This window comes from Cherax quadricarinatus, chromosome 72, assembly GCF_038502225.1.
Source record: "Cherax quadricarinatus isolate ZL_2023a chromosome 72, ASM3850222v1, whole genome shotgun sequence".
Lineage (NCBI taxonomy): Eukaryota > Metazoa > Arthropoda > Malacostraca > Decapoda > Parastacidae > Cherax > Cherax quadricarinatus.
This window is the reverse complement of record NC_091363.1, coordinates 3,252,629-3,269,621: the sequence shown is the minus strand read 5'-3', so window position 1 is coordinate 3,269,621 and position 16,993 is coordinate 3,252,629. Positions and strand designations below refer to the sequence as shown.

The 16,993-nt window shown below is 45.8% G+C and overlaps 1 protein-coding gene across 1 annotated transcript in view; it reads left to right on the top strand.

Annotated features, from left to right (window-relative positions):
- Positions 1-763: 763 nt before the first annotated feature.
- The window catches only part of Notum (palmitoleoyl-protein carboxylesterase notum), a 69,071-nt gene continuing 52,841 nt past the window's right edge, over positions 764-16,993 (top strand). The window contains exons 1-2 of the mRNA XM_053795019.2: positions 764-983; positions 15,648-15,995. Of these exons, the coding sequence (XP_053650994.2) occupies positions 955-983; positions 15,648-15,995 (377 nt within the window). The 5' untranslated portion in view covers positions 764-954. The remainder of the gene's footprint in view (positions 984-15,647; positions 15,996-16,993) is intronic.

Here is a 16,993-nt window from a genome sequence, read left to right as displayed (position 1 = left end):
TATATATAACTGCTATCACCACATGCACTACAACCACCATACACACACACAACCACCACAACCACCATAACTACCACCATCACAACTACCAGGATCACCACAACTACCACCACACTGGCTCACCGTCACTACAAAATCACCCAACAAACCATTGGCTGGTCAGTATGGAAGAGAGAGCGGTGGAGGGAGGGTGTGCAGCTCTCTCAACCTCTCTCACTCTCTCTCATAACAACTGTGCCCCTTCTCTCGTAGAAATCACGCCTATATTTCTCACATCTCTCTCAGTGATCAGACACAGCCACACACATCTCATGTCAGATATATATAATACAGTGGAAAAAGTATGCCATAGCGTGTTGTAATCAGCTATATGGGATTTAAAGAAATTTGGAAGTGTTATTGAGCCCTGAGTCTGAGACCCTGACTAGGCTAGGACAGCCCCATCCTTCAGGGTTTTCCCTGCACACCAGAGGCCAGGGAAAAAACAGCCTCCCTATCCATCATCTCGGGCAAAAAGCCTGACCCTCGTCAGTACAACGGTACCAGAATAACAATACAGGTACTGAGGGTAGCGAGGCGGTACTCTTTAAAGCTCACCTCAGCCAATCAAGGGAGGAAGTAAAGAGTCATCTTCCATGGTGATCTTGAGTGGCGAGCATCACCACTATCGCCAACCACTCGCCAACAAACAATCTCCATCGGGGTGGAAGGGGGGAAGAGGAGACGGTGGAAGTATTCGAGCCAGCCTCCCTTAAATCGTTGTACAGCATACCTGGTCTGCGTCCCTCGAATACCAGTTGATTAAACGCAAAATGCAGCCTCATTCGGGTGGCTTGCAGTTCCGGGATAGCAGGAGCGAGGCAGCAGCAGCAGCAGCAGCAGCAGGAGAGCAGAGCAGAGCTGCGCAAGAACATTCAGACATGACAAGAGGTTAGCAGTGCTTCCAGGGCAGAGATGCTTCCTCCATGTTGGCTCTCATGCAGGTAAGGTCGACATTACCTTGTGACTGATACAGCCACACTACACCAACCCACACTACACCAGCCCACACTACACCAGCCCACACTACACCAACCCACACTACACCAACCCACACTACACCAACCCACACTACACCAACCCACACTACACTAACCCACACTACACCAACCCACACTACACCAACCCACACTACACCAACCCACACTACACCAACCCACACTACACCAACCCACACTACACTAACCCACACTACACCAACCCACACTACACCAACCCACACTACACCAACCCACACTACACCAACCCACACTACACCAACCCACACTACACCAACCCACACTACACCAACCCACACTACACCAACCCACACTACACTAACCCACACTACACCAACCCACACTACACCAACCCACACTACACCAACCCACACTACACCAACCCACACTACACCAACCCACACTACACCAACCCACACTACACCAACCCACACTACACCAACCCACACTACACCAACCCACACTTTCCACTTCTTAGCTTCATATCAAAAACCATAGACAACAGGAGTCCTCTCCAGGTTATACGTCAACTCTATATAATCTTGGTAAGGTCTCATTTTGATGAAGGTGCGCAGTTCTGGTCACCATATTACAGAATGGACATAAATACGCTAGAAAGTGAAGTCGGTCGTATTAGGTAAGCTTTCCTACGAGGGTAGACTGAGGGCTTTGTATCTGCACTCTCTGGAAGCTTAGAATTAGGAGGGATATGACTGACGTGTGTAAATGGAAGACAGGAATAAATAAAGGGGAGATAAATAACGTGCTAAAAATGTCTAACCACGATAGGACTCTCAGCAGTGGTTTTAAGTTTGAGAAATATGGAGAGGACACCACTGGTTTGGTAATATAGTTGTGGATGAGTGGAACAAACTCCCGAGTAGCGTTATTGAAGCTAAAACCTTGTGTAGCTTTAAAAATGGGTTAGACAAGTACATGAGGTGTCCCGTGTGTCAGCTCGATTGCTAGTGCACTCAGCTCACACACTCAGGTCCGGGGTCGATCCCCGGTACGGGTGGAAGCATTAGGGCTTGTTTCCCTATGACACCTGCTGTCCAGTGTTCACCTAGCAGTAAAATAGATACCTGGCTATTAGTCGACTGGTATGAATCGCATCCTGGGACAAAATTGACGTAATTTACCCGATATGCTCTGCATAAAAAGGGGCTTTCTATATAGTAGTATGTCAGTGATGTCAGCTATGGTCTGTATAAGTTGTAAATGTACTTGTAGAAATAAAGAGTATTATTATTATGAGTAGGGGTGTGAGTTAAACCTACCTAGCATGGGCCAGTAAACAAATCATACCACGGGTGGGGATAGAACTAGCGGTCAGAGAGTCATAAAACTCCAGACCGACGTGCTAGCCACTGGGCCAGGTGGCTACAGTAAAATTCACCCAACTAGGTATATTTATACACAATAGGAAGGTTAGCATAGGCACCACTGTGACCACGATTTCGTGACTCATGGGCCAGTAGGCCTGCCACAGTGCTCCACTAGCCTCATGTTCTGGTCTTACGTTGTTACACACTGAGTGTGTTTGTCTCTTCGTTTCCCATTAATTATCGTCTCTCCTTCATTACCCCACACACAGTTTTGATTTAAAACATCTGAGATGTTTGATACTTGTGTCGTTCACAGCTGCTCACGACTACCGCAGGATACATGTACCTCTGTGTAAATACGCTGATATACGCCTCTCCGTGTGTATATACTGACATACACGTTTCAGTGTATATACGCTGAGTTCTCTTTAATTCCCATTTTAGATAATTTATTCTTGACTGGTAATGAACTCGTGACATACAGTCTTAATGACCCTGGTGTAGTGACTGGTAGTGTACAGGTGACAGTCTTAATGACCCTGGTGTAGTGACTGGTAGTGTACAGGTGACAGTCCTAATGACCCTGGTGTAGTGACTGGTAGTGTACAGGTGACAGTCTTAATGACCCTGGTGTAGTGACTGGTAGTGTACAGGTGACAGTCCTAATGACCCTGGTGTAGTGACTGGTAGTGTACAGGTGACAGTCTTAATGACCCTGGTGTAGTGACTAGTAGTGTACAGGTGAAAGTCTTAATGATCCTGGTGTAGTGACTGGTAGTGTACAGGTGACAGTCTTAATGACCCTGGTGTAGTGACTAGTAGTGTACAGGTGACAGTCTTAATGATCCTGGTGTAGTGACTGGTAGTGTACAGGTGACAGTTTTAATGACCCTGGTGTAGTGACTAGTAGTGTACAGGTGACAGTTTTAATGACCCTGGTGTAGTGACTAGTAGTGTACAGGTGACAGTCTTAATGATCCTGGTGTAGTGACTAGTAGTGTACAGGTGACAGTCTTAATGACCCTGGTGTAGTGACTGGTAGTGTACAGGTGACAGTCTTAATGACCCTGGTGTAGTGACTAGTAGTGTACAGGTGACAGTTTTAATGACCCTGGTGTAGTGACTAGTAGTGTACAGGTGACAGTTTTAATGATCCTGGTGTAGTGACTGGTAGTGTACAGGTGACAGTCTTAATGACCCTGGTGTAGTGACTAGTAGTGTACAGGTGACAGTCTTAATGATCCTGGTGTAGTGACTGGTAGTGTACAGGTGACAGTCTTAATGACCCTGGTGTAGTGACTGGTAGTGTACAGGTGACAGTCTTAATGATCCTGGTGTAGTGACTGGTAGTGTACAGGTGACAGTCTTAATGATCCTGGTGTAGTGACTAGTAGTGTACAGGTGACAGTCTTAATGATCCTGGTGTAGTGACTGGTAGTGTACAGGTGACAGTCTTAATGACCCTGGTGTAGTGACTGGTGGTGTACAGGTGACAGTTTTAATGACCCTGGTGTAGTAACTGGTGTCCAGGTAACATACAGGCTTAATGACCCTCGTGTAGTAGGTAAGTTTTATGCCCTATTAACCAACGATACTGTCCCTGTCTAGCACACTTCGCCAGCCTTCATAAGGCTAAATCTTACATTCGCATTGAAACTGGGTTGGGTCACAGGCTTTCCCAGAGTCTGGGAATTCTTGTCCACTTCAGTAGGGAAATTAACCACACTGCTTGGCTTTATTGAGTTATCCTGGGTTATTACCCCTTCTCCCGTGTCAGTATTTTTGGGTTATACTGGATTATTAACCCGCATGAGAGATACCAGAGATGGAACAGTGTTGCTCAGTATTGAGGACACAGTTCACGGCAGGAGAGGTACCAGAGATGGAACAGTGTTGTTCAGTGTTGACGGTACTGTTCAGGGCAGGAGAGGTACCAGAGATGGAGCAGCGTTGTTCATTGTTGAGGACACTGTTCACTGCAGGAAAGGTACCGGAGATGGAAGTGTTCCTCAATGTTGACGACATTGTTCAGGACAAGGTAGATATTACAGCTTGTACAAATACACATAAAGCCAATGATCGGAAACCCCCATGATTACTAAATATGTACTCACTGGAGCTGAGGAGAGAGAGATACATGATAATATATACCTGAAAAGTACTCAAGGGCGTTGTTCTAAATCTGCACACTGCCATAACAACTTTCTAGAGTGAGAGATATGGGAGGAAGTACAAAATAAACCCAGTGAAAAGTAGGAACGCCCTGGGCACAATAAGAAAACACTGTATCAACATGCGTGGTCCCAGACTGTTAAACATCTTACCAGAGGGTATCAGAAACACTGCTGGGACGTGTCAGTCTTCAAGAGGAAACTGGACAAGTACCTCCATCAAAGGACTGATCAACCAGGCTGTGATGCATATATTGGCCAGCGTAATGTAACCTACACCTAAATTAGCCTAATATAACATAGCTTAATCCAGCCTAACCAAGCCTAACTTAACCTAACCTAACCTAACCTAACCTAACCTAACCTAACCTAACCTAACCTAACCTAACCTAACCTAACCTAACCTAACCAAGCCTAACTTAACCTAACCTAACCTCGCATAGCCTAGTCTAAGTAGTGTTGAAGGCTCAAATTTATTTTCCAGGACGAGAAATATACCCTACTCACGTACCTACTCACGTACCTACCCACGTTCCTACCCACCCACCTACCCGCGTACCTACCCACGCTCCTACCCACGCATTTACCCAAGCACCTACCCACTTACCCTACCCACCTACCTCTGAGCCAGATAATACACAGCTAAACACATACCAACGTTACCAGCAAATCAAATCAATTATTTGAGTTAAATAGCGCCATGACGGGACAAATTTTCCATGTTGGATTCTGGATACCTGAGTGAGTGTTCCAGTCTCTGAACCAGTGATAAACCTGATTACCGGATTCTGGATACCTGAGTGAGTGTTCCAGTCTCTGAACTAATGATAAACCTGATTACCAGATTCTGGATACCTGAGTGAGTGTTCCAGTCTCTGAACTAATGATAAACCTGATTACCGGATTCTGGATACCTGAGTGAGTGTTCCAGTCTCTGAACCAATGATAAACCTGATTACCGGATTCTGGATACCTGAGTGAGTGTTCCAGTCTCTGAACCAGTGATAAACCTGATTACCGGATTCTGGATACCTGAGTGAGTGTTCCAGTCTCTGAACCAGTGATAAACCTGATTACCGGATTCTGGATACCTGAGTGAGTGTTCCAGTCTCTGAACCAGTGATAAACCTGATTACCGGATTCTGGATACCTGAGTGAGTGTTCCAGTCTCTGAACCAATGATAAACCTGATTACCGGATTCTGGATACCTGAGTGAGTGTTCCAGTCTCTGAACCAATGATAAACCTGATTACCGGATTCTGGATACCTGAGTGAGTGTTCCAGTCTCTGAACCAATGATAAACCTGATTACCGGATTCTGGATACCTGAGTGAGTGTTCCAGTCTCTGAACTAATGATAAACCTGATTACCGGATTCTGGATACCTGAGTGAGTGTTCCAGTCTCTGAACTAATGATAAACCTGATTACCGGATTCTGGATATGATTACCGGATTCTGGATACCTGAGTGAGTGTTCCAGTCTCTGAACCAATGATAAACCTGATTACCGGATTCTGGATACCTGAGTGAGTGTTCCAGTCTCTGAACCAATGATAAACCTGATTACCGGATTCTGGATACCTGAGTGAGTGTTCCAGTCTCTGAACTAATGATAAACCTGATTACCGGATTCTGGATACCTGAGTGAGTGTTCCAGTCTCTGAACCAATGATAAACCTGATTACCGGATTCTGGATACCTGAGTGAGTGTTCCAGTCTCTGAACCAATGATAAACCTGATTACCGGATTCTGGATACCTGAGTGAGTGTTCCAGTCTCTGAACTAATGATAAACCTGATTACCGGATTCTGGATACCTGAGTGAGTGTTCCAGTCTCTGAACTAATGATAAACCTGATTACCGGATTCTGGATACCTGAGTGAGTGTTCCAGTCTCTGAACCAATGATAAACCTGATTACCGGATTCTGGATACCTGAGTGAGTGTTCCAGTCTCTGAACCAATGATAAACCTGATTACCGGATTCTGGATACCTGAGTGAGTGTTCCAGTCTCTGAACCAATGATAAACCTGATTACCGGATTCTGGATACCTGAGTGAGTGTTCCAGTCTCTGAACCAATGATAAACCTGATTACCGGATTCTGGATACCTGAGTGAGTGTTCCAGTCTCTGAACCAATGATAAACCTGATTACCGGATTCTGGATACCTGAGTGAGTGTTCCAGTCTCTGAACCAATGATAAACCTGATTACCGGATTCTGGATACCTGAGTGAGTGTTCCAGTCTCTGAACCAATGATAAACCTGATTACCGGATTATGGATACCTGAGTGAGTGTTCCAGTCTCTGAACCAATGATAAACCTGATTACCGGATTCTGGATACCTGAGTGAGTGTTCCAGTCTCTGAACCAATGATAAACCTGATTACCGGATTCTGGATACCTGAGTGAGTGTTCCAGTCTCTGAACCAATGATAAACCTGATTACCGGATTCTGGATACCTGAGTGAGTGTTCCAGTCTCTGAACCAATGATAAACCTGATTACCGGATTCTGGATACCTGAGTGAGTGTTCCAGTCTCTGAACTAATGATAAACCTGATTACCGGATTCTGGATACCTGAGTGAGTGTTCCAGTCTCTGAACCAATGATAAACCTGATTACCGGATTCTGGATACCTGAGTGAGTGTTCCAGTCTCTGAACCAGTGATAAACCTGATTACCGGATTCTGGATACCTGAGTGAGTGTTCCAGTCTCTGAACCAATGATAAACCTGATTACCGGATTCTGGAAACCTGAGTGAGTGTTCCAGTCTCTGAACCAATGATAAACCTGATTACCGGATTCTGGATACCTGAGTGAGTGTTCCAGTCTCTGAACCAATGATAAACCTGATTACCGGATTCTGGATACCTGAGTGAGTGTTCCAGTCTCTGAACCAATGATAAACCTGATTACCGGATTCTGGATACCTGAGTGAGTGTTCCAGTCTCTGAACCAATGATAAACCTGATTACCGGATTCTGGATACCTGAGTGAGTGTTCCAGTCTCTGAACCAGTGATAAACCTGATTACCGGATTCTGGATACCTGAGTGAGTGTTCCAGTCTCTGAACCAATGATAAACCTGATTACCGGATTCTGGATACCTGAGTGAGTGTTCCAGTCTCTGAACCAATGATAAACCTGATTACCGGATTCTGGATACCTGAGTGAGTGTTCCAGTCTCTGAACCAATGATAAACCTGATTACCGGATTCTGGATACCTGAGTGAGTGTTCCAGTCTCTGAACCAATGATAAACCTGATTACCGGATTCTGGATACCTGAGTGAGTGTTCCAGTCTCTGAACCAATGATAAACCTGATTACCGGATTATGGATACCTGAGTGAGTGTTCCAGTCTCTGAACCAATGATAAACCTGATTACCGGATTCTGGATACCTGAGTGAGTGTTCCAGTCTCTGAACTAATGATAAACCTGATTACCGGATTCTGGATACCTGAGTGAGTGTTCCAGTCTCTGAACTAATGATAAACCTGATTACCGGATTCTGGATACCTGAGTGAGTGTTCCAGTCTCTGAACTAATGATAAACCTGATTACCGGATTCTGGATACCTGAGTGAGTGTTCCAGTCTCTGAACCAATGATAAACCTGATTACCGGATTCTGGATACCTGAGTGAGTGTTCCAGTCTCTGAACCAATGATAAACCTGATTACCGGATTCTGGATACCTGAGTGAGTGTTCCAGTCTCTGAACCAATGATAAACCTGATTACCGGATTCTGGATACCTGAGTGAGTGTTCCAGTCTCTGAACCAATGATAAACCTGATTACCGGATTCTGGATACCTGAGTGAGTGTTCCAGTCTCTGAACCAATGATAAACCTGATTACCGGATTCTGGATACCTGAGTGAGTGTTCCAGTCTCTGAACCAATGATAAACCTGATTACCGGATTCTGGATACCTGAGTGAGTGTTCCAGTCTCTGAACTAATGATAAACCTGATTACCGGATTCTGGATACCTGAGTGAGTGTTCCAGTCTCTGAACTAATGATAAATCTGATTACCGGATTCTGGATACCTGAGTGAGTGTTCCAGTCTCTGAACCAGTGATAAACCTGATTACCGGATTCTGGATACCTGAGTGAGTGTTCCAGTCTCTGAACCAATGATAAACCTGATTACCGGATTCTGGATACCTGAGTGAGTGTTCCAGTCTCTGAACCAATGATAAACCTGATTACCGGATTCTGGATACCTGAGTGAGTGTTCCAGTCTCTGAACCAATGATAAACCTGATTACCGGATTCTGGATACCTGAGTGAGTGTTCCAGTCTCTGAACTAATGATAAACCTGATTACCGGATTCTGGATACCTGAGTGAGTGTTCCAGTCTCTGAACCAATGATAAACCTGATTACCGGATTCTGGATACCTGAGTGAGTGTTCCAGTCTCTGAACCAGTGATAAACCTGATTACCGGATTCTGGATACCTGAGTGAGTGTTCCAGTCTCTGAACCAATGATAAACCTGATTACCGGATTCTGGATACCTGAGTGAGTGTTCCAGTCTCTGAACCAATGATAAACCTGATTACCGGATTCTGGATACCTGAGTGAGTGTTCCAGTCTCTGAACCAATGATAAACCTGATTACCGGATTCTGGATACCTGAGTGAGTGTTCCAGTCTCTGAACCAATGATAAACCTGATTACCGGATTCTGGATACCTGAGTGAGTGTTCCAGTCTCTGAACCAATGATAAACCTGATTACCGGATTCTGGATACCTGAGTGAGTGTTCCAGTCTCTGAACCAATGATAAACCTGATTACCGGATTCTCCTATGGCAGATTATTATTATTATTATTATTATTATTATTATTATTATTATTATTATTATTATTGTTGTAATTATTATTATTGTTATTATTATCATTATTATTATCTATTATTATTATTATGTTGGGGATTTTGAGTTGCTGGGGGAATGAGGGGATAATCAGTTTGATCCGAGGAAGAGGAGGTTAGCACCAGTTCCTTGGACCAGGAGCTTCGACGAATGTGCGCCCTGCAGGTAGCCTTGGTTTGTGTTGCCTCAAGAACGTTTAAAGGGGTCAGCGCCCCCCGCTGCCCGCTCCCACACCAGCCCTGATGGTGGATCAGGGCCTGATCAACCATCGTACTCCAGTGTGTGAACCACAGCCCAGTTGATCAGGAACTGATTTGAGGATCTTATCAAGTTGCCTTTAGAAGACGGCCAGGAGTCTGTTGGTAATTCTCCTTATGGGTGATGGGAGGTTGTTGAACAGTCTTGGTCTCCTTGCACTTATTGTGTTGTCTCTCAGTACTCAGGCTGGAGGTATTTCGCACCGTCTTTCAAGACTTTCGCTGTCGTGAGGAGTGATTTCTGTGTGCAGAGTTAGGATCAGTCCCTCTAGGATGTTCCAGGTATACATTATGATGTATCTTTCTCGTCTACGTTCCAAGGAGTACAGGTCAAGGGACTTCAAACATTCCTGGTAATTAAGGTGTTTGACTGAACAGACTTTTCAACATCTTACCAGAAGATATCAGAAACACTGCTGGAACAAGTGTTGAAGCCTTCAGGAGGAAACTAGACAAGTATCTTCACCAGGTGCCAGATCAACCATGCTGTGATGGATATGTGGGGCAGCGAGCCTCGAGCAGCAACAGCCTGGTTGACCAGGCGAGCGCAGACGAGCCTGGCCCATGGCCGGGCTCAGAGAGTAGATATACTCTCGAAATTCTTCACAGGTATATCAAAGGTAAGGTTGTCTGTACATTCTGCAGGTCTGTAATTTCACCTGCCTTGAAATGGGCTGTTAGTGTACAGCAATACTCCAGCCTAGAGAGAACAAGCGACTTAAAGATCATCATTGGCTTGGCATCTCTTGTTTTGAAGGTTCTCATTATCCATCCTGTCATTGGCTTGGCATCTCTTGTTTTGAAGGTTCTCATTATCCATCCTGTCATTGGCTTGGCATCTTGTTTTGAAGGTTCTCATTATCCATCCTGTCATTGGCTTGGCATCTCTTGTTTTGAAGGTTCTCATTATCCATCCTGTCATTGGCTTGGGATTTCTTGTTTTGAAGGTTCTCATTATCCATCCTGTCATTGGCTTGGCATTTCTTGTTTTGAAGGTTCTCATTATCCATCCTGTCATTGGCTTGGCATCTCTTGTTTTGAAGGTTCTCATTATCCATCCTGTCATTGGCTTGGCATCTCTTGTTTTGAAGGTTCTCATTATCCATCCTGTCATTTTCGTCGAGGTTGTGATAGTAACACTGTTGTGATCCTTGAAGGTGAGATCCTCTGACATTTTCACCCCTAAGTCGTTCATGCAAGTTTTTCTCTCTATTGTGTAGTTAAAATTAGTTTAATGTTCTTCTCTAGCTTTTATTTCGTCAAATTGTCTATAAAGTTGTAGTTGAAATTTGTCCTCAATGAACATATTGTTGTCAGTAGTGCACTGCAAGACTTGGGAGGCTGACTGTGTCTTCTGTGGATGACTCTCCTGCAAGACTTGGTTAACATCAGCTGGGAGGCTGACTGTGTCTTCTGTGGATGACTCTCCTGCAAGACTTGGTTAACATCAGCTGGGAGGCTGACTGTGTCTTCTGTGGATGACTCTCCTGCAAGACTTGGTTAACATCAGCTGGGAGGCTGACTGTGTCTTCTGTGGATGACTCTCCTGCAAGACTTGGTTAACATCAGCTGGGAGGCTGACTGTGTCTTCTGTGAATGACTCTCCTGCAAGACTTAGTTAACATCAGCTGGGAGGCTGACTGTGTCTTCTGTGGATGACTCTCCTGCAAGACTTAGTTAACATCAGCTGGGAGGCTGACTGTGTCTTCTGTGGATGACTCTCCTGCAAGACTTAGTTAACATCAGCTGGGAGGCTGACTGTGTCTTCTGTGGATGACTCTCCTGCAAGACTTAGTTAACATCAGCTGGGAGGCTGACTGTGTCTTCTGTGGATGACTCTCCTGCAAGACTTAGTTAACATCAGCTGGGAGGCTGACTGTGTCTTCTGTGGATGACTCTCCTGCAAGACTTGGTTAACATCAGCTGGGAGGCTGACTGTGTCTTCTGTGGATGACTCTCCTGCAAGACTTGGTTAACATCAGCTGGGAGGCTGACTGTGTCTTCTGTGGATGACTCTCCTGCAAGACTTGGTTAACATCAGCTGGGAGGCTGACTGTGTCTTCTGTGGATGACTCTCCTGCAAGTTCTAGTATCGTCCACAAAGTTGACACAGTGCTATGATTTGTTTGTGTCAGATATGAGGATGAGGAGAAGACTGGAGGCGGGTAATGTGCCTCGGATGACATGGTGTTAGTATTTATGTCTCTGTCTGTGTTAGAGAGAAAGATAATAATAATAATAATAATAATAATAATAATAATAATAATAATAATAATAATAATAATAATCTTTATTTCTACCAGTACATGTACAAGGTATACAGCTCATAGCTGATATTAGTGACATACTACTATATAGAAAGCCGCTTGTTATGCCGAGCATTTCCCATAAATTAAGTCAAATTTGTCCCAGGATGCGACCCATACCAGTCCAATAACACCCATTTTACTGATGAGTGAACATGTACAGCAGGTGTCTCATGAAAACACGCTCTAAAATTTTTCAGCCGTACTGGGGATCGATCCCCGGATCTCAGTGTGTGAGCCGAGTGCGTTAGCAATCGGGCTACGGAACACCATAAGTAAGTTTATACAGGTATACATAAATACAGTTACATAAATTATCATACATAGTAACATATGTGTAATTTACCAACTAGAATAACCTAAGAAGTCAAAGTGACTTATTTCCATTGGGTCCTTGTAATATCTTATTTCTTAAATAAAACTTTCCACTGTGGCGGCTTTTGTCTTAATTCTGTTTACTTTTGTTATTGTTGTGTTTGTTAGTAACTTTTATAGCCATGACCGCAGTGGTCCAAGACTTTTGTAAAGTGTGTGTGTACTGGGTCCTTATTCTGTCTTCCAGTGCATGCAAGGCCATGTTGTAGTGGTCCAGTAGTTGTGAGAGGCAGGAACGACCATCCAAGACCATGTTGTAGTGCTCCAGTAGTTGTGAGAGGCAGGAGTGACCATCCAAGGCCATGTTGTAGTGGTCCAGTAGTTGTGAGAGGCAGGAACGACCATCCAAGACCTTGTTGTAGTGCTCCAGTAGTTGTGAGAGGCAGGAGTGACCATCCAAGGCCATGTTGTAGTGGTCCAGTAGTTGTGAGAGGCAGGAACGACCATCCAAGACCATGTTGTAGTGGTCCAGTAGTTGTGAGAGGCAGGAGTGACCATCCAAGACCATGTTGTAGTGGTCCAGTAGTTGTGAGAGGCAGGAACGACCATCCAAGACCTTGTTGTAGTGGTCCAGTAGTTGTGAGAGGCAGGAACGACCATCCAAGACCTTGTTGCAGTGGTCCAGTAGTTGTGAGAGGCAGGAGTGACCATCCAAGGCCATGTTGTAGTGGTCCAGTAGTTGTGAGAGGCAGGAACGACCATCCAAGGCCATGTTGTAGTGCTCCAGTAGTTGTGAGAGGCAGGAACAACCATCCAAGACCATGTTGTAGTGGTCCAGTAGTTGTGAGAGGCAGGAGTGACCATCCAAGACCATGTTGTAGTGGTCCAGTAGTTGTGAGAGGCAGGAACGACCATCCAAGACCATGTTGTAGTGGTCCAGTAGTTGTGAGAGGCAGGAGCGACCATCCAAGACCATGTTCTAGTGCTCCAGTAGTTGTGAGAGGCAGGAGTGACTATCCAAGGCCATGTTGTAGTGCTCCAGTAGTTGTGAGAGGCAGGAGCGACCATCCAAGACCATGTTCTAGTGCTCCAGTAGTTGTGAGAGGCAGGAACAACCATCCAAGACCATGTTGTAGTGGTCCAGTAGTTGTGAGAGGCAGGAGTGACCATCCAAGACCATGTTGTAGTGGTCCAGTAGTTGTGAGAGGCAGGAACAACCATCCAAGACCATGTTGTAGTGGTCCAGTAGTTGTGAGAGGCAGGAGTGACTGTCCAAGGCCATGTTGTAGTGCTCCAGTAGTTGTGAGAGGCAGGAACAACCATCCAAGACCATGTTGTAGTGGTCCAGTAGTTGTGAGAGGCAGGAGTGACCATCCAAGGCCATGTTGTAGTGCTCCAGTAGTTGTGAGAGGCAGGAACGACCATCCAAGACCATGTTGTAGTGGTCCAGTAGTTGTGAGAGGCAGGAGCGACCATCCAAGACCATGTTCTAGTGCTCCAGTAGTTGTGAGAGGCAGGAGTGACTATCCAAGGCCATGTTGTAGTGCTCCAGTAGTTGTGAGAGGCAGGAGCGACCATCCAAGACCATGTTCTAGTGCTCCAGTAGTTGTGAGAGGCAGGAACAACCATCCAAGACCATGTTGTAGTGGTCCAGTAGTTGTGAGAGGCAGGAGTGACCATCCAAGACCATGTTGTAGTGGTCCAGTAGTTGTGAGAGGCAGGAACAACCATCCAAGACCATGTTGTAGTGGTCCAGTAGTTGTGAGAGGCAGGAGCGACCATGGAAGACCATGTTGTAGTGGTCCAGTAGTTGTGAGAGGCAGGAGCGACCATGGAAGACCATGTTGTAGTGGTCCAGTAGTTGTGAGAGGCAGGAGCGACCATGGAAGACCATGTTGTAGTGGTCCAGTAGTTGTGAGAGGCAGGAGCGACCATGGAAGACCATGTTGTAGTGGTCCAGTAGTTGTGAGAGGCAGGAACGACCATCCAAGACCATGTTGTAGTGCTCCAGTAGTTGTGAGAGGCAGGAGTGCTGCCCTGGGATGTGCATCTGTTGGAAATTTATGTGGTTAAGGATCTTGCTTCTTAGAACCCTTTCAAAGATGCCTGGGCATTTCTGTGATGCCTGGGCTAATCTGAATGACTCGCCCTCCCTCCCTCAGGTCACTACCATGATGGAGCATAATGTGTGGAATCACGCCATTAACCTTAGTGTGTGTGTGTGTGTGTGTGTGTGTGTGTGTGTGTGTGTGTGTGTGTGTGTGTGTGTGTGTGTTGGTGTGGGTGTGGGGGTATGTGTGTGTGTGTGGGTGTGTACTTACCTATTTGTGGCTGCATGGGTCGAGTCACAGCTCTTGGCCCCGCCTCTTCGCTGGTCGCTACTAGGTCCACCCTCTCCTTGCTCCATTAGCTATGTATGGATCCTGCCTCCACTACACCACTCTCCAGATTGTTTGAGTTCCTGGAGAAATACTACTTAACATCCCTGTGACTCATTTGAGTCTTCAACTTCCAGTTGTGTCCCCTTGTTGCTGCGTCCCATCTCTGAAACACCCTGTCTCTGTCCACCTTGTCAATTCCCCATCAGTATTTTATATGTCGTTTTCCTGTCGCCCTCCCTATTCCTCCTGTCCTCCAATGTCGTCAGGTAGAGTTCCCTTAACCTCTCCTCGTAGAACATACCTCTTAGCTCGGGAACTAGTCTTGTTGCAAACCTTTACACTTTCTCTAATTTCTTGACGTGCTTGGTTAGGTGTGGGTTCTATACTGGTGCTGCATACTACAGTATGGGCCTGACGTACACGGTGTACAGTCTTGAACGATTCCTTACTAAGGTGTCGGAACGCTATTCTTAGGTTTGCCAGGCGATCATATACTGCAGCAGTTATCTGGTTGATGTGCGCGTCAGGAGATGTGTTCTGCATTATACTCACCCCAAGATGCTTTTCCTTGAGTGAGGTTTGCAGTCTTTGTCTCTAGCCTGTACTCTGTCTGCGGTCTTCTTTGACCTTCCCCAATCTTCATGAATTTGCACTTGGTCTGGTTAATTAAACTCCTGGAGCCAGTTGTTTCACCAGGCTTGCAACCTGTCCAGATCCGGACTGATTTCCTAAAACTCCACCTTTTCCACCATTCTTCTTTATATTAGACTGAGGAAGCCAGTGACTGGCGAAATGTTTCCTCGGTAAATATTCCCAGATGTTGCTCAAATAACTCATTCTTCAACTTGTCGGTTTTCAAAACCATTTATATTACAAATAATTATTATTATCATCATTGGAGATGATTATATTTAGGTAATTATAGTCGCAGGTAAGATCATTCCCGCTGGCTTTCTTCCAGGCTGGCAATAGTGACCATGTTGACAGTGAGGACCTCAGCCTGGGACACTGGAGGAGGCACGCTGGGCCACAGTGGTCCTAGAGGTGCCCTGGGTGCACCGGGCCATGGCCACCTGGATACTGTGGTGGGAACCAGACTGATGGAGAGTGGGGCTGTGATGAGAGTGGCTGCTGTGGCAGAGAGAGCCTGCTGTGGTCTGGTTGACCCTACCTCCACACCCCTCACCAGGTACTGGCTCACACGCCCACACCACCCACACGCCCACCACCGCCCACAGCCGCCCTACGCCCACAACCATCCACAAGATCATGCCACCCGTGCTGTCTGCAATGATAACTCACCTGCTGGGTAAGTTCAATGATCCTCTTATATCTAACAACGTTTAAATGGTATATTAAAATCTTACATTTTGTGGTAACAGTGGTGGCCCATGCTAACCTCCCTATGGTGTATAAATATACCTAGTTGGATGAATCTTATTGTAGCCAGCTAGCCCAGTGGTTTACGCACTGGCCTCGAATTTTGCGACTCGCTGCGAGTTCAAGTCCCACCTGTTCCTTGGTTTGTTTACAATCGTGTCATGATCTGGTGAATCATGATGGAGGTTAAGTGATGAGAGGGTAATAGATACGAGGTAGTGTGCAATGTTGCTTGCAACCTTCACTGCTACTTCATACCTGTAGGTAAACAGAGATAGGGTTCCTGTTCCCCTCCCCAACCGGAGGCTCCTACAACTCCTCCCCCAGATGAGGATCCTACGCAAGTCCTCACACAGAGTCTTCAGCTCTGGATCCAGCAAAGTCTAGTCACCCGATAATTCTAGTGTGTCGCTTAGATCCTTACAGAAGATCCTCAGCTCCACCTCCAAGCAGGTGTTCCTGGAGCACTCATGGGTTCCTTTATAAGGGTGAGCATCCCAGATCAACACTCCAGGGACACACACTCACTAACATGATAGTAGAGATACTGTCTCTCACAAACATGATAGTAGAGACAGTTTCTATCTCACAAACATGGCAGGAGAGACAGTCTCTATCTCACAAAGTGCAGACGAGGCTTATATATTATAATTTACACTCGGAAAATACTGGAGGGAAGGGTGCTAAATATGCGAACTGAAACTAGTGCTTAGGAGAGTGTGGGGACGTACTGGGCAGTGCAGGACACTGCAGTTCATAGCACCAGTGCAGTGAGAGTGAAGCAGTAAGCACTGCTTGAGTGAGTTCACTGTCAACTAGAGGGGAGGGATCTGGTATCAGATCGGGGCACCAGAGGCCATGATGTGACCAGTTGTTAGTACGTAAATAAGTGACTGTTCCGTACATGTTATCACCCATTAGCATCAC